General features: G+C 40.8%; 1 protein-coding gene across 1 annotated transcript in view; it reads left to right on the forward strand.

Annotated features, from left to right (window-relative positions):
• Positions 1–25,264, forward strand: part of GPAT2 (glycerol-3-phosphate acyltransferase 2, mitochondrial) — a 74,947-nt gene that overhangs the window by 18,310 nt on the left and 31,373 nt on the right. Inside the window, exons 4-8 of the mRNA XM_063448625.1 lie at positions 88–161; positions 647–757; positions 2,127–2,282; positions 3,135–3,234; positions 5,487–5,626. Of these exons, the coding sequence (XP_063304695.1) occupies positions 88–161; positions 647–757; positions 2,127–2,282; positions 3,135–3,234; positions 5,487–5,626 (581 nt within the window). The remainder of the gene's footprint in view (positions 1–87; positions 162–646; positions 758–2,126; positions 2,283–3,134; positions 3,235–5,486; positions 5,627–25,264) is intronic.

Here is a 25,264-nt window from a genome sequence, read left to right on the forward strand (position 1 = left end):
CTGGAGCAATAAATGTCTGTCAATTTACATATTTATACTGGTTTGTTTTAGCTGAAGTTTATTTTTAAAATAGCTTTTTGCTTTCAGGAAACCTTCTCTTACAAGAGGTACAATCAAATGGCTTTCCGTAATGCACTGCATATTACAGAGGAGGAAACCAGGTATGGGATTGTGTGTGGATGTGGTTACAGGTCACCCTCTTATACATACTGTATGCCATCATATCTGTATTCCTATGTTACTTCTAGTTATTCTTTTTTCAGTTGTACCACTTATTCTTTTAGATCCATACCTTTTCCTGGCGGATCTGTTTTGAGTTGCCATCTTTTCATTGTCCGCATTCCTCATTTGCAGGTTCACTAAATTTGTTTAAGCTGTGTTTTCTTAGTTTGGATATGATCTATTTTCCCCACCTCAGTCTTTCTCCCATTTTTGAGCAATCTTAAACCTTCTTTTTCTCCCCCATCACACAGACTCATTTATTTAGAATTTCTTAATTTCTTGTGCTGTATAATTTTTCTTTCTCATTGGATTGCATCTTTGTTAATTCCCATATTACCTTAACTGACAATGTTTATAACTGCTATGAAGAATAAGATTTTCAAAAAAAAAAAGTATTTTGTACAATTTGTCTTTTCTTTTGTAGATTTCGAGGTTGGCTAGTTAGAAGGTTATGCTGCTTCATCTTCATACTGGAATGTTCAGTAGATGAAGACTTGTCCCCCAATCTGCCTGAGAAAATTTTTAAACACCCCAGGTATGCTTCTCATTTCACGTGTTGTTTATCTCTATTTTCATGTGGAACTGTGAGCAAATTGATCAAGGCTTTTGTTTCAGATTAGAAAATGTATTTCAGGTGCAGTATAGCAATACTTTCTGTACTGGGTGGGCAAATTAGTTGTGGGACCCACAACATTTGTGTTATCTTGAAGAATGAAGGATTCTACTTTTGTGAAGTTTGATAAATGGCTCTAAAGAGAAACTGTAGTGCCAGGAAAACAAAGTTGTTTTCCAGGCACTGTAGCCCCTCTGGTGCAGAAGGCGTTAAAAACCCTTTGGTGACTTACCCCATTCCAATAACGATGTCGCTTGGCGCTGACTCGGGCTCCGCAGGTGGGGGAGAACTAATGCGCATGTGTGGCAATGGCAGCACTTGCAATAGGACTTCCCCCATAAGAAAGCATTGTACACTGCTTTCCTATGGGGTTTCGATTGACACTGGATGTCCTCAGTAGACAGCCACTAGAGGTGGAGTGAACCCACAAAGGTAATTATTGCAGTTTCTTAAAAACTACAATAATTTATCTTTTGCAAGGTTAAGAGATCTGGGACACTGCACCCAGACCACTTTAATGAGCTGAAGTGGTCTGGATGCCGATAGTGTCCCTTTAATGAAGAAATGGCATTGTATAGGCAGGACTAGCTGGACTAAAGGACTGTAAACGCAGTATGGATTTTTACCAGGTTGAAACACACACCATCAGGGTTATTCACTAAAGGGAGACTTCAAAGTGAATTTCATATTTAAGGTCAAAATGGCTGAACAAATTATTATTCACTAGCTTTTTTTGCAAGTGCTATTTTTCATGAAAGTACTATTTGCCCACTGTCAGTGCCAACAGCCAGCGGGCAAATAGTTTGGATTTTGTTTATATCTGTGCCCAGATTTTAAGTATTCAGGCCAGGATTTGAAGCATTCGGGTCCAGATTTCAGTTGTCCAGTGGTGTTAGATCCATCTGAAATCCAGACCACGTTCACGCCGTTTGGGGCCTTAATTGCAAAATCCAGACATTGTTGTATAATGTAAACAATCTCCAGATTTTGCAGTCCCTTTGGCCCTCTCAACATTATTTCTATTCCTGGGTATTTGTTTCTCAAGGCAGGTTGGGAGGTTATCCAATCATACAGGGTTATTCACGAAAGTGAGAATTAAAGGTAAATTCAAAGTGAATCTCAAAATTAAGGTCACAATAGCCAAACTGGAACAATTCTCTAAGTCCGTTATACTTTCAGTTCGGCTACTCTGGCCTTAGCAAACAACTCTGTAAGTGTGTAACTAAAAATATCTCTTACTGCCTATTTCTATTCTTCTAACCATCTTTATTTTATATCTCTGTGGTACTAGTGTGCAGTTGGCAATAAATCAGGATCTCACAATGGAGCAACCTCTGAAACACACACATGCTATAAGCCTGCCATCCACTTGCAGTGGAAAGGTTCACATTGAGGTGCTAAAGATTCTGGGACAGATTCATCGGTCTCTCTCTCCTTGGCTTCTCAGGTATTACTCTTGTCTTCTAGTTAGGAAGGCATTAAACTTTAGAGCAAATTCCTCATTATTTATATTATTATTAGAGGATTGGAAAAAGTCTGCAGTTTATGCTACAGTATTTTTTACTGTAGTTATTGGAGTTAATTTTATATGCATTTGAAAAATTGTTCTGTGATGTTTTGCATGTTGATTTGCTGTCATCATAGCACCTGTCTGGAACTAGAATACACTATTATGTGGTGCGTTCATAACTGTATCTCTGTCCCCTTAATTTCTTCCACCCTGGAATGATGAGGTATATCTGAGTCCTGGACATACTTATCTATGATGCTTGTGTCCTGGCCCAAAACTTGGCTGCAATTTCACCCTTATTTGCTGTGGTTGTTGAGGCTAACAGTCTTAAGAACATTGTTTGCCTGTGATGTGTGCTCCTGCCAACATTATTAGTAAAATTCTGGCATTCTGAGGTCGATTGCCAGAAATGTATTGATTAGGATGACTGGTCCACACATGCAAGAATGCAGCCTCCATTAAAAGCTTGGCCATGTTACAGTTGCAGTGGAAACCTATTTTATGTGCATGTCTATTTTATGTGTATGGGACTGTGTGGGTGTATTAAAGTGTATAGTTGCGGATGTGTGTACTGATTTGTATGTTCAAGTGCACATGGTAGTTTGGATCTACTGCAGAATTGCACCCATGAGAGATGACTACTTAATTATTGTCCCCCAGGTAGATTAACCTTGAGTCCATGTTTGTGAGGTAGGCAAAAAATTTATTTATTTTTGTATACCCTTTGTGTGATTCACACCAGTATATTTCAGTTAATCTCTTCTCTGTATCTTTTTTTTTAATTGAAAGAGTCTCCCATTGGGTCGTTGTTAAACTGCTATGCTCCCTCTATCTGCATGTACAGTTTCATTGTGGTCAGATGGCCACAGTCCGAGAAGCATCTAAATCGGTGAGGCTATATGAATTATATGAATTCACTTATCATTACCAGTGTAATACGTTTGCAATTAATTGTCGATTTAAAATAAACTACCAATTAATGAAAACAGTGAGTTAGCGCACAAAACTTGAAAAAATATTCTTTTGTAGGAATAAAAAATTGGCAGAACTTATTTGGAATAGAATTTAGCAATGTAGAGACAAATATATGTATATATATACGTATTATCCTGAAATTTACATAATAGTTCCTTATTAGTTCAGAAATTGTACAGTCCACACCAAATATGCAGTCACTCCTTCCAGAATCCTCCAACACTCCTAGGGGTATGATTCCAATGACAATCTGGGGGGATAAAACGTCAGATGGTGTAATATTATCAGGTGAGAAACCTCCACCTTACACACCCTATGTGGAGATCTCACCTTGTATGAGTGTACTTGCACTGCACCTGTGTCAAATCCCAGTTGGTATCTGGTATAAACTACTATTAAAATCAAAGCCCTTATTTTAATTTTTTTTAATTTTTAATAAAATAGTACTGCTGTTTTCTCTGCAGGAAGCAGCTATCAGGTGCTACCATCAATTAAAAAGCTTTGCTGTTTAAACTCTGCCTTTTTACAGGAATTAACTGATCAGACTGATGTTGTTGGGCAAAATATTATGTGGAATGAAACACTCCTCTATGACCAGAACACTGACTGTGACTGCGTTGCTTAACTCGCACTGCAACTAACCGGGTCCTTCTAAAAGAACTGACAATCCAAAATCCTGTTATCAACATAATAAGCCAGCAGTACAGTACAGAAAGTATTCTCTAGTCTAGCCAAGCCTATGTTTTATATATATTTTACTATTTGTATACATTAAAATGAATCGTAAGGGAAATACAGACCCCATTAGGTAGATTGGGCTCCTTATTTAATGAGACATTTCTTTGTGCAATGCTGTAAACTTTAATGTGAGGTCCACATCAACAGGTACTAAGCCACTTTGGATTAGTGATATAGCTCCAGTGAAGTATTTTCATTTCATAAAGAACTATCACTTCTCTGGGATTTACACGTTTGAATAAAAGAAATAAAAATCCCTTTAATTTGTGTAAAATCTTTTTTTTTTTTTTTTGCTGAGACAGAGATGCGTAGTTGCAGGATACATGTGTATATTTCTAATATTTACTTTTATTTTTCCCACCTCGCAAATACATAGAGATAAGTAAGCATAATACTACAAATCCAGGGAAGTGACAGTGTTGATTTAACTCAACTTGGTTTCACCCAAGCAGTAGAGTAGAAGCAAGGTCAAGCATTTTTTCATAGATTAATCAGATAAAAAATGTAAAATTCCTCCTTTAGTTAAAGTGAATTTATTCTTCCATTCGTATGATATGACGAATAATCATGACAGATTCATGTCGCAATTTTGAGCTTCACAAATAACAAATCAGCAATAAAATGTTAGCACTGTGCTCCAGAATAATTTTTGTGTAAATTCAGTCTGTTGTAAGCCCCAGTTCTAGACTCGCATGCTAAAAACACTTGTCAGGACAAATTATATAATCACTGTCATCAGGGATCAAACTGAAGATATTGTTCTGTTGTTCAGAAATAACAACTGTGACAATGATGTAATGTGGATACATTTAATTACAAAGACAAAGAGATTAAAGTCATGTGGCAAACCGGTGAGAAAACAAACAATCAGATAATGTCACGATTCATGTAAACCTCTGCAGCTTTCTTATTTTTTTATTTATTTATTTTTTTCCAGGGTTCTAAAACTGTAACATTGTCCTTTGTGGATGTGTTCTGCCTTTTCTATGCAGTAATTCCATTAAAAGTAGTTATTCACCAAATATTGACATTCTGTATGCTATTATTAATAGTTTGTGATGAAAGCTTGTGAAACACCAGCCTGGTGGTGTTTTAGTCATTTTGGGCTAAATCTGACATAGTGAGGGTTAATTCATTTAGGTTGATGTAAAATGAATAAAAAAAAAATATACATTTTTGTGCACTGCCACAGGGACCCAGTAATGAGCTGCAAAACAGAAAGCCTCTGGGGCAAACTTGGCAGGTTCTCACATGTAGGTATCTAATGGACAGAATCTGCCAATCGTTTAAAGGTGTCTGTGTCATTTGGACCAATTCATATTACTTAGGTCATAGTATGGTGGCAGAACGTTCCCCGGGGCAATTGTAGACATTATGGAATTTATTGATGGACCAGGTTCTATACATTTTTTTATTTATTCATTTTAGTGTCCTGAGTGTCCAATGGTCTTCCTGTGCGCTCACCCCTCATGGCTGGATGGTCTCCTTCTCCCTTACCTTCTCTTTTCACAAAATCTCAAGATGCCCCGTGTAGTGTGGGACAGGGCAAACTGCCCATTATTTCTCAGGTAAGCAGGTTAACACTTGTATCCTTGGGACCATTATATTCAGGCCACACACTGGTTGAAGGGAATTCAGAAGACACTTAATTTGATGTCAGAAAGTGCTGTCAGTAATTTGGTAGTGTTATTGTAGCTATAAGGTAATTGGTTACCATCTACAGAAACACAACAAGTGTTTGTGTTTCAGTGGACAAGGCTGATATTTTTTTTCCTTCAGTTGTAATAATGTTAGACCCATGCTATTAAGATGAATGTCAACAACTGTACTTGTTATTGTATGCTGATCTTTACAGAAATAAATGCTAAAATCTTACAAAATAAACAGTGGCTTGTGGAGATTAGACAACAAAAACGCAAAATGTATGTTGAGTTGTATCAATTTGACCAATTCCACTATTTTCGCTGACATTTTGCAGTTGTGTCATGAGATTACCGCAATCCACTGCTTATCAACTATACTGGAAAAACTAAAGAAAAAAAACATTGAAAATTGATGTGAGCAGCACATGCCAAGCTAAGTATGTTGGGCATTGTGGATTACTGCCATTTACTTATTATATTATTTTTAAGGCCAGTAGGTTGGTTGAGCCATTACTGATGTGTGATTTTTAAGGGATACTCTAAGCATCAAAACAACTTTAGGACAATGAACTATTTTTTATTTATTTTATTTTTTACTGTGACTCACACTGCCTCCATATAAAACGTTTAATTTCATTGCAACTAGTTTTGCAGCACAGTGTGTTTACTTTAGAAGCTCTTATATTCTGTTAGAGGGATACTATAGTGTCAGGAATACAAATCTGTTTTTCTGGCACTAAAGCTCCCTCTGCCTCCCCCCTCTCTCGCGGTGGTCAATAAAGGGTTATAACCCTTTATTTACTTACCTGATCCCAGTGCCGGAGACCCATTACTGAAATGACGTTGCCGATGAAGTGGCTCTAATGCGCCTGCACGGCAAGTGCCACGCTTGCATTAGGGCCTCCCCATGGGAAAGCATTGAGTTAATGCTTTCCTATGGGGAAATAGCTGATGTGGGATGAGGGTGAGGACGTCCAGCGAGAGGACGTCCATTCCGGAAGCCCCTCTAGTGGCTGTCTGGTATATAGCCACTGTAGGCAGACTTAGTGCTGCAATGGAAACATTGCAGTTTCTCTGGAACTGCAATGTTTTACATTCCAGCACTAAGTGAAATAGGAACACTGTACCCAGACCACTTAAATGAGCTGAAGTGGTCTGGGTGCCAATAGTGTCCTGTTAATTAACTGTAATCACACATAGGAGGAATCACACATAGGAGGCTGCAGTAGTGGGCAATTAGCAGAGATAATTTATAAATTAAACACACTGTGCAATAAGAGATGTTTAAAATGTGAATTATTTTCAGGCAGTATGTAGGGAGGCTATATTCTTTTGATGATTGAGTGTCCCTTTAAGGTTGTTGCAGGCTAATTGTGACATCACTGTTGTGTGTTTCTAAGATAATAAAATGTTAGATGTCATATATAACTGCCTCTAAGGCTGGTTGATTGTAACATTACTGCTAAGATTGCTGCAGTCACGTTGTGACATTACTGCTTTGGAATTCTAAAATAAAGGAAAAATTGTGATGCCACTATGATGTCACTGCTATATGCTTGTAAGGCACTTTTGTAGGGGAGCGATCACAGCTGTGCTTGTGTGTATGTGAGGTTGTTTTAGTTTAATTAGTTGCTATGTATGGTGGATGCTATTGTAGGAAGTCTTTTCTGCTCTCCACTGTCAGTCAATTCTTTGGCGTAGAGTCTATGCTGAAGAATTAATTGACAGTGGGAGAAAGACCTGTTTTTAAAGTTTTTTCTTTTAATCTATACATTTGCTAGCACATATGTTAAAACGACGCATAGATAGAATTGAATGCTCTTTAAAAAGATCATAATGTTGTACTCTTTAATTTCTCCACTTCCCTGTATGTTTTCTCTATGCTCACGGTTGTGTTAGAATGTTGTGGCCGTGACTTAAATATGAATATTTTTTTTTTTTTTTTTAATTCTTTATTTTTATTGTGCTGTGAATGAATAACATGCAGGCTCGTGGTGCCCCAACAGCAGTCCTCGAGCTTATGTTCCAATAATACAGTTGGTGCAATAAGATTAACGGCACATTGTTATACATGTTAGAGTAATGCTGAGTGATTCTGTAGAGTAGACATTGCGAATGACAATAGCAAAAGATGCGTTTACAAGAGAGAGAGAGACAGGACTGTCATAGGTTAATAACATGTTGAATCTGAGGATATCATCCTGTTTAATCGAGGCTTCCGGCGGCTCCACGGCAGGTAGGGGTCGGCAGCATGGTGGTCTTGGGGTCACATGTATGGGAGCAGTCTTTTTGTTAGCTGATGCCCGCTCTGCTATATTGATGAAGCAGGGGGTTAGTGTCCAGTAGGTCAGAGAGCTGGGTTCCATGTATGCAGGCTTCAAGTTGCCATCGAGGTAGGTTGGGTCTGCCCTGTTCATGTTTCAGGGAACTAGTGTTCTCCGAGGTACGGTGCAGGATGGCGTCTGTGATAGCTTGCTGCCTCTCTCCCCGCTGGGTTTGCCTTGGTCTCCAAGATGTTGGCCGGATTTGAGGTGAGTGTGAGGTCAGCTTCGCTGCAGGATTGCTTCGCCTGTCGGCAAGAGTAGTTGTTTCTGGAAGGAATAGTCGTTGTGCTTCGTCCCCTCGGTGTAGCATTTGTCGGTAGTGTGGATGGGGCTTCACACCTCGCCCCCGGTTTGGGCAGCTGCAGGGACAGGTGAGGGTCACTCCGCTCATCCACCTCGTGAGGTCGGAAGGACACGGGTCGCTGGGAACTACTGGCGTGGGGAGAGAGCAGGATGTACCCCTGCCTCTCAAGCACATGGCGGCCGCCATTTTAGTTGCTGCGCTCGGTCCGCCGACCACTGTAACGTTGTGACCGTGCCTTGGTTGTGGTGCTGTGGTCGGGGCCGTCGGGTGAGGACCGGGATGACCCCCACCGGTCCATAGGGGGGGGGGGGCAGGGCCTGGTCGACTCAGAGCTGGGCCTCTGGCTGGGCGCTGTTTGGTAGGGTAGCGGGGCAGCGGCCGTCCACCCCGCTCACCACCAGAGAAGGCCCCGACTGAAACATTGTTGGTTTCTCTTCCAGGGGACTGCAGCTCGATGAGCCAGCCTCTCCCTGGGTCCAGTGTGCTCCATGTGCTGAGGTCTGTCGCTGTTGGTCCGCTTTTGCGCTGTAGGTCATGTTGTAATGCCTTAATCTTAGAAATCTTGCAGGAGCAGATCTTGCTTGCGACCTTCCAGCTCGGCGGTCCGGCCCCGCCCCTTAAATATGAATATTAATCTTGTAATTAATATATTATAATTAAGCAATAAGTAACAATATTCTTTTTTTTATAGTTCGTGGTATTATGGTTGAATATGTGGATAGAAAATACACAAAACGTTGTAATGTTAAATGTATGTTTAATATAATTATAATAACATGTAAACAATGCTAGCAGAATGTAAATGTACTACAAGAATTATACAATACAATAACTACAACATATTCCTTACAAAAGGCTATAACAGTTGCTAAATGTTACAATGGATTCATATTACTTACAAGGCCCCACCCCTTTGGCTGGGGTTAAGTCGGAAGCTGGTACTACATCTTAGGTTTAGTCAGGTAAGGCAAAGAGACTGAATTCCTCCTACATCTGGTTTTTATTTAGTGTATTCCTAAGTTGGCTGGCCTGTCATGTCACTCCCAGAAGCACATGGCTTAAGGATTCCTACACACTGCCCCTAGTAGTGCCTCTAAAGCAGAGGTTCCCAAACTGTGTACCGCACACAGGCGTGCCGCGGAATGTTTCCCTGGTACTATGATTATAGCACCGGGGAAACATTACTGCTAAACAGGTGCCCGGTCGGGTGCCGCGATCCTTTAAGACCGCGACTGGATCCCTGTAATGCCGGCCGGCTGGGAGGAACTGACAGCCTGTCACTTCCTCCCAGCATCCTGCAGGGAGGCAGCACGGGAGCAAGCAACCACAATGTGAGGGGAGAGGCGCATGAAGAGCTCCAGACCTCTCACTCCCACAGCAGCAGAACTCCAAGCCACTGTCCTGGCACAGAAGGTAAGCTGAAAGGAGGGTGGCTGGAGATATATATAAAAGAAAAAAAAATCACTTGTGTGTGTGTGAATGTGTGTGTGTCAGGGTGTGCATCTGTGTGTGTGTGTATGTATATATATATGTATATATATGTGTCGGTGTACATCTGTGTACGTGCGTCTGTGTGTCAGGGTGTGTGTTTTTATGTCAGTGTGTGTATTTGTGTCACGGTGTGGGCATGTATCAATGTTTGTGTGTGTCGGGGTGCATGTGTGTATATGTTGGTGTGTGTGTGTGTGTCGGTGTCTATATGAATTTGTGTGTATGTGTTGGTGTATTTATATGCATCTGTGTGTTAATGTGTATCTGTGTAGGGATGTATGTATGTATGTGGTAGTGTATGTGCATACATCCAAGCAGTCAAACACCAGCACAGCATACAAGCACACTCCTGAAATCTAACTCAAATATTACATACACACACCCCTGCATTCAAACAAAAAAAAAATATACAAACACACCCCTTCATTCAAACACAAATACTTCACACAAACTCTGCCATTTAGGAGTTAAATCACTTTGTTTATGAACCCTAGCCACACCTCCCTGCATGTGACGTGCACAGCCTTCCATAAACACTTACTGTAAAGAGACCCCTATTTAGGCTTTCTTTATTGCAAGTTCTGTTTAATTAAGATTTTCTGCAAGAGCCTCCTGTATGTGATTAAAGTTCAATTTAGAGATTGAGATACAATTATTTAAGGTAAATTACATCTGTTTGAAAGTGAAACCAGTTTTTTCTTTCATGCAGGCTCTGTCAATCATAGCCAGGGGAGGTGTGGCTAGGGCTGCATAAACAGAAACAAAGTGATTTAACTCCTAAATGACAGCGAATTGAGCAGTGAAATTGCAGGGGAATGATCTATACACTAAAACTGCTTTATTTAGCAAAAGTAATTTAGGTGACTATAGGAACTGGAACAGAGAGGTGGAGGGCCCTGCTCAATGAGCTTACATTCTAGAGTGAGTGGGGTATAGTGACACAAAGGGTAAAAGTAGGGGTATGAAGTAAGTTGTTAGAAAAGTATTCACTGAGGGCTTAGAAGTTAATTTTTGACAGTTGCAGGAGAGGAGTCATGGAGAGTGGGGGATACAAACAGGGCCGGCCTTAGGTGATCAGACGCCCTGTGCGAGCCCAACATATGGCGCCCCCCCTTCAGCAAAACCCCTGCCCCTTCTACAATAGCCCTGTTCCGCCTACTACAAAACCCTTCCACAAAACCCCCGCCTCCCTTTCTACAAAATCCCTGCCCTCCTTTTTACAAAACACCTGCCCCGTCTACAAAACCCCTGCTCTCCCTTTAATACAACCCCTGCCCACCCTTCTACAAAGTATTTTCTCCCCCTTTAACAAAACACATGCTATCATTATATATATATATATCAACTATACAGCAATGTACACATAATATCACTAAAACCTTCCCCCTCCACCAAAACCACTGCCACCCTCTACAAAAGCCCTGTACTCATTCTACATAAACCTCTGCTCCCCTTATACTAAACCCCTGCTCCCCTTCTACTAAACCCCTGCCCCCTTATACTAAACCCCTGCTCCCCTTATACTAAACCCCTGCCCCCTTATACTAAACCCCTGCTCCCCTTCTACTAAACTCCTGCCCCCTTATACTAAGCCCCTGCTCCCCTTATACTAAACCCCTGCCCCCTTATACTAAACCCCGGCCCCCGTATACTAAACTCCTGCCCCCCCTTATACTAAACCCCTGCCCCCCTTATACTAAACCCCTGCCCCCTTATACTAAACTCCTGCCCCCTTATACTAAGCCCCTGCTCCCCTTATACTAAACCCCGGCCCCCTTATACTAAACCCCGGCCCCCGTATATACTAAACTCCTGCCCCCCTTATACTAAACCCCTGCCCCCTTATACTAAACTCCTGCCCCCCTTATACTAAACTCCTGCCCCTTATACTAAACTCCTGCCCCCTTATACCAAACTCCTGCCCCTTATACTTAACTCATTCCCCCCTTATACTAAACCCCTGACCCCCTTATACTAAACCCCTGCCCCCTTATACTAAACTCCTGCCCCCCTTATACTAAACCCCTGCCCCTTATACTAAACTCCTGCCCCCTTATACCAAACTCCTGCCCCCTTATACTTAACTCCTTCCCCCCTTATACTAAACCCCTGACCCCCTTATACTAAACCCCTGCCCCCTTATACTAAGCCCCTGCTCCCCTTATACTAAACCCGTGCCCCCCTTATACTAAACCCCTGCCCCCCTTATACTAAACCCCTGCCCCCTTATACTAAGCCCCTGCTCCCATTATACTAAACCCCTGCCCCCTTATACTAAACCCCTGCTCCCCTTATACTAAACCCCTGCCCCCTTATACTAAACCCCTGCTCCCCTTCTACTAAACTCCTGCCCCCTTATACTAAGCCCCTGCTCCCCTTATACTAAACCCCTGCCCCCTTATACTAAACCCCGGCCCCCGTATACTAAACTCCTGCCCCCCCTTATACTAAACCCCTGCCCCCCTTATACTAAACCCCTGCCCCCTTATACTAAACTCCTGCCCCCTTATACTAAGCCCCTGCTCCCCTTATACTAAACCCCGGCCCCCTTATACTAAACCCCGGCCCCCGTATATACTAAACTCCTGCCCCCCTTATACTAAACCCCTGCCCCCTTATACTAAACCCCTGCCCCCTTATACTAAACTCCTGCCCCCCTTATACTAAACTCCTGCCCCTTATACTAAACTCCTGCCCCCTTATACCAAACTCCTGCCCCTTATACTTAACTCATTCCCCCCTTATACTAAACCCCTGACCCCCTTATACTAAACCCCTGCCCCCTTATACTAAACTCCTGCCCCCCTTATACTAAACCCCTGCCCCTTATACTAAACTCCTGCCCCCTTATACCAAACTCCTGCCCCCTTATACTTAACTCCTTCCCCCCTTATACTAAACCCCTGACCCCCTTATACTAAACCCCTGCCCCCTTATACTAAGCCCCTGCTCCCCTTATACTAAACCCGTGCCCCCCTTATACTAAACCCCTGCCCCCCTTATACTAAACCCCTGCCCCCTTATACTAAGCCCCTGCTCCCATTATACTAAACCCCTGCCCCCTTATACTAAACCCCTGCCCCCTTATACTAAACTCCTGCCCCCTTATACTAAACTCCTTCCCCCTTATACTAAACTCCTGCCCCCCTTATACTAAACCCCTGCCCCCCTTATACTAAACCCCTGCCCCTTATACTAAACCCCTGCCCCCTTATACTAAACTCCTGCTTCCCTTATACTAAACCCCTGCCCCCTTATACTAAACTCCTGCCCCCCTTATACTAAACTCCTGCCCCCCTTATACTAAACTCCTGCCCCCCTTATACTAAACCCCTGCCCCCTTATACTAAACTCCTGCCCCCTTATACTAAACTCCTGCCCCCCTTATACTAAACTCCTGCCCCCCTTATACTAAACCCCTGCCCCCTTATACTAAACTCCTGCCCCCCTTATACTAAGCCCCTGTTCCCTCTACAAACCCCCTGCTCCCCCTTCAACAAAACCCATGCCCCTCCACAAAATCCTTTCCCCTGCCACTTCACCAGAAATGCCTGCCCCCTCTTCTACAACACCTTCCCTACACCAAAACCCTAACCCCTTCTATAAAACCTCTGCTCCTCCCTAAACCAAAACCCCTCCCCTTCTACAAAACCCCTTCCCCAAAATCCCAGCCAGAAAACCTTTGCTCCCGTTCTGCAAACCCCCCCCCACCCCCCACACAAAAACAACAATCTATTTAATAAAAGAAAAACAATACTTACAACAAGAATAAGCAGACTCACATTAAATCGTGCTGCTCCCTGGACCCTCCTGACAGTGTCCCAGTCTGCCGACCTTGATACCAGCACTGACCTCCTCCCTCACACTCACTGTGCGGATCCTTCCGCGAATGACTGTGGAGGCGGAGCATGCTCTTCCTCCGTGCTCCTGACCTCCTCACTCTCCCGGCCGCTGCTCTCTTCATCATTTGCACGTCAAGTGCACAGCACAATGCACTTGACTTGCTCTGCACATGACTCGGGCCGGCCTGTGAGTGACTGAGTGCGAGCTATGTCGGCCGCCCGGCGCCCCTGTTGCCATGGCGCCCTGTGCGGCCGCACAGCTCGCGCACCCCTAAGGCCGGCCCTGGATACAAACCTGCTAACAGTTTAATTGATAAGCTTTCTTGAAGAAGTGAGTTTTCAGTGATTTTTTTGAATGAGTGGAGACTGGGTGAAATTCTTACGGAGAAGGGAAGGGAGTTCCACAGAAGAGGTGCAGCCCTGGAAAAGTCACCCCCATCCTAAATACTGATTTTTAAGATGGGGTGACAGTGCTGCTTTGATCACAACAATTGATCATGTAGAATCATAAATTCCCTTTTTTCAATGCATTTGAGGATGCAACATTCCCTGGGTGCCAGCAAAAGCAACGTTTTATCACACATGCTCCTAAACTGGCTCACAAATATCAAGGGGGTTGCACCCATAGTCTCTTAGCAGCATAATGACTTCAATGTGTTTAGCTGCATGTAGGCTGCGACATGACTCCTTTTTGTTTGTGAGGTTGTTTCAGCTAAGTTGTGATATTTCTGATGTGTATTTTTAAAGTTGTTATACCAGTTGTGACATCGGTACTTGTCAGGCTGCTCATAACAGTTTCAATTTCATGACTGTTTGACTCTCTGATGATTAAAGGCTAGTTGTGACTTTACTGCAGCGTTTGTAAAGTTGTTGCATGATAGTTGAGACAACTAAACTGTATGAGTCTTATGTTGTTGAAAGTCATTTGCGACATACACTGATCATCCACAACATTAAAACCACTGACAGATTAAGTGAATTACATGGATCATATCGTTAAAATGACACCTGTCAACGGGTGGGATGTATTAGGCAGCAAGTGAACAATTAGTTCTTGAATTTCATGTGTTGGAAGCAGGAATAATGGGCGAAAAGATCTGAGTGACTTTGACAAGGACCAAATAGTGATGACTTGACAACTGGGTCAGAGTATTTCCAAAATGGCAAGTTTTGTGGCATGTTTCCGATGTGCAGTGGCCAGTACCTACCAACAGTGGTGAACTGGTGTAAGGGTCAAGGGCTCCCAAGGCTCATTAATGCACATGGGGAGCGAAGGCTAGCACGTTTGAGAAGTTAGTAAGAAGAGTTACTGAAGCTCAAATTTCTGAAAAACTTTAAGCTGGCCATGATAGAAAGGTGTCATAACACAGTGCTTTGCAGTTTGCTGCGTATTCAGCTGCAGAGCCTTAGACCAGTCACAGTGCCTATGATGCCCCCTGTCCACCTCCGATAACACCTTCAACAAGAATGGGAGCATCAGAACTGAGCCATGGAGCTATGAATAAAATTGACTGGTCTGATGAATCGTGTTTTACATCAGGTGGATGGCCAGGTCGTGTGCATCACTTACGTGGGGGAGAGATGGCAGCAGAATGCACTACGGGAAGAAGGCAGACTTGGATCTGTTTTGTGTAGTGGCATATCTTTTGTGTGGTTCTAAGGTAGTTGCCAGCTTGTTGTGCCATCACAGCTGTGTTTTCCTGAGATTGGGATAGGGTAGTTTTAACATAATTACCCTTATGTCTAAGATTGTTGCTGTCGATTTGTGACATCAATGCTATGTGGGTTTAATGCTGAAGGGTAATTGTGTCATTATTACTTTGTTGCTGTTTTTTTTTTTGCGAAGGCTTTTTTTGTTGCATCTACGTTTTGCAGACAAGTTGTGACATCAATTGTGTGTGTGTGTGTGTATAAAGGTTGCAGACAAGTAGTAGAATGTTGCACACTTTTATCAGTAGCACCGAAGGTCTGTGGTAGAGTCCGGTAACCTTCAAATATAACCACAAGTGAAGAGCAACAGGCTGCACAACGTAGGGTGAGCCAGATAGTTTGATTGTGGAATACAGTAAAAAACAAGGCCATATCTGATTAAAGCCTCAAGGCTGAAATTTGTTATCCTTGTTTTGTCCTGTATTCAACAATAAAACTATATGGTTCACCCAACACTGTGCAGCCTGAGGCCCTTCACTTGTGTATAAAAGTTGCAGTTCAGTTATGGTATCATTGCTTTGTGATTCTAGGATAATTAAAGAGAAATTGTGACATCACTGCTGCTTGGAAGCTTGTTTCAGATAAGTTGTGAATTTACAATGAGACTATTGTTATAGGTCACTTTTAATAACTCTTCTGTATGTTTCTTAGCCAATGATGTCACTACTGCTGTTTTAATGTTATCAGAGGGTAGGTGTGACATCATTCCCTGGGTGTTTGTAAGGTTGTTACAGGATAATTGTTGATTCAAAGCTGTGCATTTATGAATTTTGCTCCAAATATTACTTATTAAGCTCTTGTGTACTTTGTGATGGCAGATTACCTATTAACCCCTTGTGTACTTTGTGATGACAGAACCTGCTGTGTAAATGCCTTACAAACACAGGTCAGTCTGATGCCATTTCAGCAATAGCTGTCCTCCTCATGAGTGAGGTAGTCAGGCAGGATTCCACCTAGTGGTCACACCAAATATCTGATAATGCTAAACCATGCTATAGTCTTGAGACACCCTATGCTAGCTTTGGTGGCGAGCTATTGCGGCATGTACCCCGATATTTCTTGATACATGAGGCTTGAGGCAAGTCTGGAAATACTAGTAACTAGTAAGGTAGATCTGTAAAACCTAAATCAAGAGTAGGCAACCATGGCACTCTAGATGGTGTGGGCTACATTTTCCATGATGCTTTGCCAGCGTTATGGCTGTAAAAGCATTATGGTATATGTAGTTCATAACATGTGGAACACAATATATATTAATATATGTTTTGGGTTTTTTTGTATATGTTTTTATGCCTGCAACATCCAGTTGATAAATCAAACTCACTATATCTACTATTTAATTTTTGGTTGGGGAACAGGGGGCACCTTAGAATTGTGTTCCTACAGGCACCCAGCATGTAATTCTAACCCTAGCTGCAGCAAAAACACTCTGCAGTAATGTCACAAAATACCAAAGACTGTCCCTTAAAGAATTGTTTTTTTTTTGTGTTGAAAATAAAGCTTTGTTGTTTTTAAAAAAACTGCCTCCTAACTTTAATAGCTGGCTCCTAGATGCAAAGCAAATTTGTTAGGTCCTAGATTAGAGGATCCCTTTAAGTAAAATAAAGTTTAGTCACCTCTTTTCCAGTGCCAGGACTCCCTTTTCCGCAGCCTCTATCTCCTCCTTTGGTGATGTCAGCATCCAAGTTGACATCACCCGCAATCTCCTAAAATCCATTGCTTCTCATAGAGAAGTAATAGATTGGAATTTGGAATGTGTGACCAAAAACTGTGCTCCTCCAATGAAATGCTGCTATTAGCAGGATTTGACTCCCAGGCAGAGTTTCGGTATGGAGGAGGAAGTGTCTCTATTGGCTGTCAGGAAGAATTTCAAGCATCTACGGCTAATACACTGTAAGCAGAAAACAAATCCCTCCCAAACTAGGGAGAGGCTTCATTAAAAATCAGCCTCCCATTCTAATCTATAGTGATTATTATCATGTTAACTAGGGGTGTTAAAATTAGCTTACCTGGAAATGTCACCAATTCAAAGGAGAACAAAATGTCCTTTAAATTAACATTTTCTTCCTCAATATGGTGAGTAGAACTGTACGGACTACCTAAGCTGCAAGGCCTGCTATCAGGTGACTAAATTGTATTCACAAGGAAGCTACAAAATAATTCACTTGATGTGCTTGAGGACCTCGGAAGGACATTGGAATGGCTGGGAGAACCACTAGGAGATTGGAAGAAAAGAAACACTACCAGAACCAATGGTACAATAGAAAAACAAATCTAAAAAAACAAAATCACTTGCAGAATAAGAAAATATGGAACAAGACTCAATAAAGCATGACCTATGAGGGAAGGAAACTGAACCAGAGTCCGTCATAAATATCCTGTAATAACCTTAGAAAAACACAGCAGTAATGTTATTGTTGCACAACAGTTAGTTACACAGACATCAGATTACACTAAACCTTCATAATTTTAGTCACACGAGAGTGACTTCACAACTTATCTGTAACAACCTTACAAACACACAGCAATGATGTCACAACTGTACCACATAAACCCACAACATTAAAGGAAGACTATAGGGTCAGGCACACAAATATGTATTCCTGACGCAATAGTCTTAAAATATCAATTTAGCCCCCCTGTCTCCCTCTGGCATCCCTAAATATAGTCAAATCTTACTTTTATTCAAGTCTGCAACTGCTCATTATCTGCCTGCTTGGCTGACATCATCAGAAGTGATTATCTGAGCCAATCACAATGCTTTCCCTTAGGATTGGCTGAGAGTGTCAAGGAGGCAGATCAGGGGCAGAGGTAGCACTAGCCAAACACAGCCCTGGCCAATCAGCATCTCCTCATAGAGATGCATTGAATATATGCATCTCTATGAGGAAAGTTTAGTGTCTCCATGCAGTGGGTGGAGAAACTGAATGGCAGTTTTGCACAGTGTGCAGCACTACCCAGGACGCACCTCTTGTAGTCATCTGACGAGTGGCAAGTGGAGGTATACTTAGGTTGTAATGTAAACACTGCCTTTTCTTGCCTTTTCTCTGAAAAGAACGTGTTTACTGCAAAAATACTGAAGGGAATGATTATACTCACCAGAACATATACAGTAAGCTGTAGTGTCCCTTTAAAATCCAAACTACCGTGTAACTACCTTACAAACATATAGCAGTGATGTCACAACTACACTTTAAACACCTTACACATATACAGCAGTGATGTCACAATTGGCTAGTAATAACTGTAGAATCCTACACATTTGAGATCAAAACTGCCATGCAACTAAATGATAGACACACAGCAGTGATGGCACACGTACGCTTCAACACACATTTTGTTGCAACTAAGCTGCTATAGTCTTAGAAGCACACAATATTGATGTCACAACTACCCTGAAACTACTTTACAAATTCATACACTGATGTTACTACTACCTCATAAAGCCATGATGTCAATGCCAGAATGCAGTAACCTTGCAGAACCACATAATGTAGATGTCACAGGTGCCTGAGGACTACACAGTATAGATGTTACAAACACCATACACACAGTTGCAGTATCACAACTAATCTGTAACTAACATTCTAACAAAGACAGCAGTGCTGTCACAACAAGCCTGGAACAATGTTTTAAGTTTATTAATAAATAATCCCTTTTTTTTTTATTATAAAGGGACACTTTAGTCACCAGAACAACTACAGCTTATTGCATTTGTTCTGGTGAGTATAATCATTCCCTTCAGGGTTTTTGCAGTAAGCACTACATTACAGCCTAGAGATTCCTCCAGTGACCACTCCTCAGATGGCTACTATAAGTGCTTCCTTGGGCAGTGCTGCCCTTCAGTGTCTCCACCCTCTGCATGGAGACAGTGAACTTTCATCATAAAGATACATTGATTCAAGATGGAGATGCTGCCAGGGCTGTTTTTGGCTTCTGCTGGCTCTTCCCCTGATCTGCTTCCTTGACAGTCTCGGCCAATCCTATGGGAAAGCATTAGATTGGCTTCTGATCAATATTTCTGATGAAGTCAGCCAAGAAGGCAGATCATGGACAGAGGCAGCAGCAGACTGGAATAAACATAAGATTTTATTATATTTAGGGTGGCCAGAGGGTATAGATGGTGTTTTTAACACTATAGGGTGAGGAATACTTGTTTGTGTTCCTGACCCTGTAGTGTTCCTTTAATTGTCTGTGTGATTCTACCTCCCTTTTCTTTGGGGGCAAGATATTTTGTTATAGATATGTGGTTTGGAGATCATTATGAACGTATGCAGATTTTAAGGTACTCTCACAAGTACTTTTCATGCAACGTTCATCCTCTATTTTTTTCTTTGTTTTTTGGGTACTTTCTATTTTAAGAGGAATTCACAAGTAGTGTTCAGTTCTTTTAATGAAGTAGGAAAGATTAGCAATCTGAAAAAAACAAAGCAAAACATGCCTAATTTCTCAGTTCCTACTTGTTTATACTTTAGAAACATTGACACTGGATTATTGACTAAACTGCAAAACCAAGGCTAAATTAGCCAAGTTTTGACTGTTGGATAAAATCTAAAAATCAATGAAACAAATAAAACATGAAACATACGATGCACTAAAAAATTGTGGTTTAATGACCTTAGTGTGAAAACATAATTACAGGAACAAATATAAAAGTCACCCCGAGTAAACAACATGACTGCTGGAGGTTGTAAAAACCATTGTGAGACCCAATACAAAACCTTTTTTATTCCTGCAAAGCAGCCCCATGACAAGTCAATCAATATTAATCCCATATAATAAACCACACACTGTGTATACCAATGGGATGGGTTACCTTGCTTTAGTCAGTGTAAATGGTAAGTCAGCTGGGAATGTAAATCCATTAGAAGAGAAACGACAATCTCAGTGGGCAAAGGAACCAGCTCAAACTTCTTATGTCATTCATCCAAGTGTGTAGTCACTGGAAGTGTGTTTGACTGTTATACGTTTTCATTTATTTATGTTTTTTTCATAAACAGCAGCACATGCTATAATGAATAGTAAAGAAGCACACATGACGCCATTTAAGTTTTTCTGTAAGGCCATGGTGATTTTTATTAACGGTCCACATGTAAGTAAATACATAAATTCAACATTAAAATCAAAATACATTTAGTCAATCAGCTTTAACCTAAATAAAACTTGCCACGCAAGTCTATTCTATCTTTTAAATGGGAATAACCTTACCCCAATAATATACCACAACAAGTAAAAGTACGAATTCAATATATCACATTCTCTAACAGACATAATCCAATAGATTCTAATAATAAACATATTCAAATAAATAAAAAAAATGATATACATACATACAAACATATAGCATACATACTAAATCAGGGTATGACAAATCCCTGGGTGCTTGTCAGCCTGTTCAGCTGAGGAAGTATGGAAGTGGCTGACCAGCCGAGGGAAAATTGAGCTGGGTGGCAAGGGAAACCGCTGTAACCTTTGAGTTTTTTGTGCTCTGCTCCCTAGCGCACCCTGCTGTGATGCCGGGAGCCATGATATGATGTCACTGTGGCCCTGGCATCCCTAAACAGTGCACAAGGGACCAGAGGAAGAAGAGCTTGAAGATTACAGGAGCACAGCAGCCCCACTGGACCCCAGGGAAAGGATCCATTCCAGGCTGGGTGTTTTTTTTTTTTGTTAAATAATTTGTGAGTGTGTAAGATAATTTGTGAAAGTGTGTCACTATCAGGGTGTGTGTGTGTGTGTCTGTCAGTGAGTGTGTTTGTTTCTCTGAAAGGTAGTGTTTATAGTGAAAAGCTTGCAGTGACATGCTGTAGACACCAGAACCATTACATTAACCCCTTCCCGCCGTTACGACGTACCATGCCGTCACGCATTAAATGGGCTTTAAAGCCGTTGCGACGGCATGGTACGCCGTAACGGCTTGCAGCCCCAGGAGGTGAGTTGTACTTACCTCCGCCGCGATCCTCTTCTGGAGGGCTGCCTGACAGCCCAGGCAGCCCCCCTCCGGCAAATGAGGCCCCCGGGGGCCATGTGATCGCTCTCAAAGAGCGATCACATGGCCCCCTATAGCTGGCTATGGATCTGCCAGCAGGGGGACTGTTTGAAATATCAGACAGTCCCCCTGATGGTAGGAGGTGTAAAAAAAATAAAATAAACATGTTTAAAAATAAATTAAATATAATATATATACATATTATATATATGTAACGTCATACAAAGTGTATTTTAATATTAATATAAGTACATATATTAATATTAAAATACACTTAGAATGACGTTACATATATAATATGTATATATATTATATATATATAATAGATGTACATATATATATTATATATAAATACGTAGAATTAAAATAATAAATAAATAAAATAATAAAATAAATAAATAAAATATTGAAACAAAATTTAATATAAATTATATATGCATATGTAATTTCATTCTAACTGTATTTTGTTATTAATATATATATATATATCGGTAACAAAATACACTTAGAATGACATTCTATATATATCTATCTATATATAAAATACAAATAACCGCAAATATATATATATATAGATAAATACATATAATTACATAAAAGATTACATTAGTATACACGTAGAATTTAAATACCTATAAATGCATATATATTAAAATTCTACGTGTATATTTAAATAATCTTTTAACGTAATTATGTGATTTGATTAATTCAAATTTGATTGACATGCCTGACAACACAGGGAGGAAGTGCAGAGAATTTAAATCGCAAGCACTATATTTGACCCTGTAACTCTCCAAGACACCATAAAACCTGTACATAGGAGGTACTGTTTTACTCTGGAGACTTCGCTGAACTCAAATATTAGTGTTTCAAACTGGTAAATTGTATTACAACGATGATATTTTAAGTAAAAGTGACATTTTTTCATTTTTTACAAGCGAACTGCACTTTTATGGTCTATATTATTGTTGTAATATGTTTTACTGTTTTAAAACACTAATATTTGTGTTTAGTGAAGTCTCCCGAGAATAACAGTACCCCCCCTGTACAGGTTTTATGGTGTTTTGGAAAGTTAGAGAGTCACATATAAGGCTTGCATTTCATTTTTTTCACATTGAAATTTGCCAGATTGGTTATGTTGCCTTTGAGAGCGTATGGTAGCCCAGGAATGAGAATTACCCCCATGATGGCATACAATTTGCAAAAGTAGACAACCCGAGGTATTGCAAGTGGGGTATGTCCAGTCTTTCTTAGTAGCCACTTAGTCACAAACACTGGCCAAATATTCGTTTTTTGCTTTTTTCACACAAAAACAAATATGAACGCTAACTTTGGCCAGTGTTTGTGACTAAGTGGCTACTAAAAAAGACTAAACATACCCCACTTTCAATACCTTGGCTTGTCTACTTTTTCAAATGCTATGCCATTATGGGGGTAATTCTCATTCCTGGGCTACCACACCGTCTCAAAGGTAACATTACTAATCTGGAAAGTTCAATTTGAAAATGGAATGTTCTATATTTGACCCTGTAACTTTCCAAAACAACATAAAACCTGTTAATGGGGGGTACTGTTGTACTCGTGAGACATCACTGATTACAAATATGTGCATTTTTTTGACATTCACAGTTAAAATGTCAGACGGAAATGCCAATTTTTAAAAAAATCTTATTTTCTCACATTTTTTTTTATTTTACTCATAATAAATGATGTTCCATATATGAATAGTTAATGATAAATTAAAGCCCTGTTTCTCCTGAACAAAATGATATATAATAAGTGTGGGTGCATATAATTTGAAAGAGGGGAACTACGGGTGAACAGACATATAGCGCAAATTCCAGTTTTTGTTTACGTTTTGTTTTGATCAGAACGTGCACTATTGACTCCATCCTGAAGGGGTTAAGCTATAATTCCTTTGAGTTGTGTTTTTGTAGTTGAAAATTAAGCTTTGTTAGTTAAAAAAACAAAAAACAGGCTCCTAACTTTTTTAGCTGGCTCCAAGATTCCAAGCAACGTTTTCAAGCCCCGTACTAAATAATAATACTAGGGAGGGAGGGCACTCATGATATAGCTCCTGCAAGGCACTGCTTGGATGGGCATTGGCACAGTCAATTAATTGGAAGTTTCAGCCCTATATACCGTATTTACTCTTATCTAATGCACCATCAAATCTAATGCGCACCTCCATTTTTTAAACCTTGAAGCTGAAAAATGTTCTTGCTGGCGAATGTAATGCGCATTTATACAAGAAGATACTACTATACAACATTGTGCTGCAATGAAAATGTTGATTGCCATATACCATAATAATATTGATGCTATTTAAGTCTATTCTTTCTAAAGCCATTTTCCAAGAATGAAATTTGCCTCTGTGAATTCTTTTGAATTAAATTTTGCCTCTGTGAATTCCCGTTTGAATTCACCAGTTTTAATTCGCCTCTTTCAATTCGCCAGGTTTAATTCACCTGTGTAAATTTGCCGGAAAATTTCTAATTGTGCCCCGAATGTAATGCGCCATTACAATTTTGGAAATGTTATTATCCAGAAAAGGTGCACATTAGATTTGAGTAAATACGGTATATCACACTCACAGATACACACGCAACTATTATGGGAAAATAATGGCATCGTAAACCACAAGACCAAAGGTTGTGTGTCTAATGAATGTTTTCAGAACCCTGAGATGACACAGGTTTGACTCTTTTGAATCTTGTATGTTACATGATATAAATAATAAAAAGAAATGTCCTTACTCCTCCAGGTGGTATTTTGTGTATTCCTCATTCTCTGAGAGTCTGAAGGTTCTGTGCAGTTAGTTGTTCTTATAACTGCACTCTACTAGACAGAGATCTCTGATGTTCTAACTTTGGGGTTATAGCCCCAATTACCCCTATCAGTTTTTGCTTCTCTATCTGAATCTGGAAGTCTCACGGGATCTTAGCCCTGTTATGCTCAATTCCTCTTAATGGTACCTCCCATCCAGACTTAGTTAGGTCCCACTCATATTCAATGCAGATGTTTCGGTACACAATCCAGGCAACTAGGTTGGGCCTCAGTGTATGCTGTCCCTGCTTAAATCTTAAATCCAGATAATATGTGCTGGTCTGTCTCAGAAGCTTCTTTGCACAGTCTGCACCTTGGGTCCTGTCTGGTGCGGTAGACCCCTGCTTCTATTCATCTAGTGCTGAGTTCCAATTCCTGTTCTTCTAGGATTAGTGCCTTAGTGCTCTCTTTCAGTCCTGCTGTTTCCAACCGGTAGGATCTGGTAGAATCTTGTAAGTGAGTTACATTCCTATATGCCGATGGTACATCCTATGGAGAGATTTTTCTTGTCATGAAACCGCCTAATTTTTTGCATCTTTTATCAATTGTTGTTTTAGGCATTAGCAGCTCATCTTTGGGAGCCATGCTAATACGTACTTGTGGATGCTTTGTGTTTCTTCCAGGACTGTGGCCTTGACTGTCATCAGGCCTTGACCTTCCATCCGGTATACAGTCTTTGGCTGTTGGATCTTGGGTGTAATACTCCATCATAGTGAGTAGCTTTTGGGTCTTGATATCCATGGTGTCCATTTCTTCTTGTTGCCAGGTTATTGTCCCAGGTGGGTACCTGATTAATGGTTGGTTGTATCTGTTGATTACATGGATCTTGCCCTTGAGCTGAGAGTTCAAGACCTGTCTGATTATCTGGAGGTACTTTGATGTTGCTGTCCTTGCTTTTTCCTCAAGGTTACCATGAGTTTGTGGTATCCCCAGGTACTTGAAGCTGTTCTCTACCTCTCCTATTTCGCCTTCTGGCACTTTTTGCTATCACCCGCCCACACTTATGTAGTCCGAATGACTGAACATCACATTGATATATGCCACATTTGATCATTTGTGTAATTGTCTTGAAATTGG

This window comes from Pelobates fuscus, chromosome 3 (genome assembly GCF_036172605.1).
Source record: "Pelobates fuscus isolate aPelFus1 chromosome 3, aPelFus1.pri, whole genome shotgun sequence".
NCBI lineage: Eukaryota > Metazoa > Chordata > Amphibia > Anura > Pelobatidae > Pelobates > Pelobates fuscus.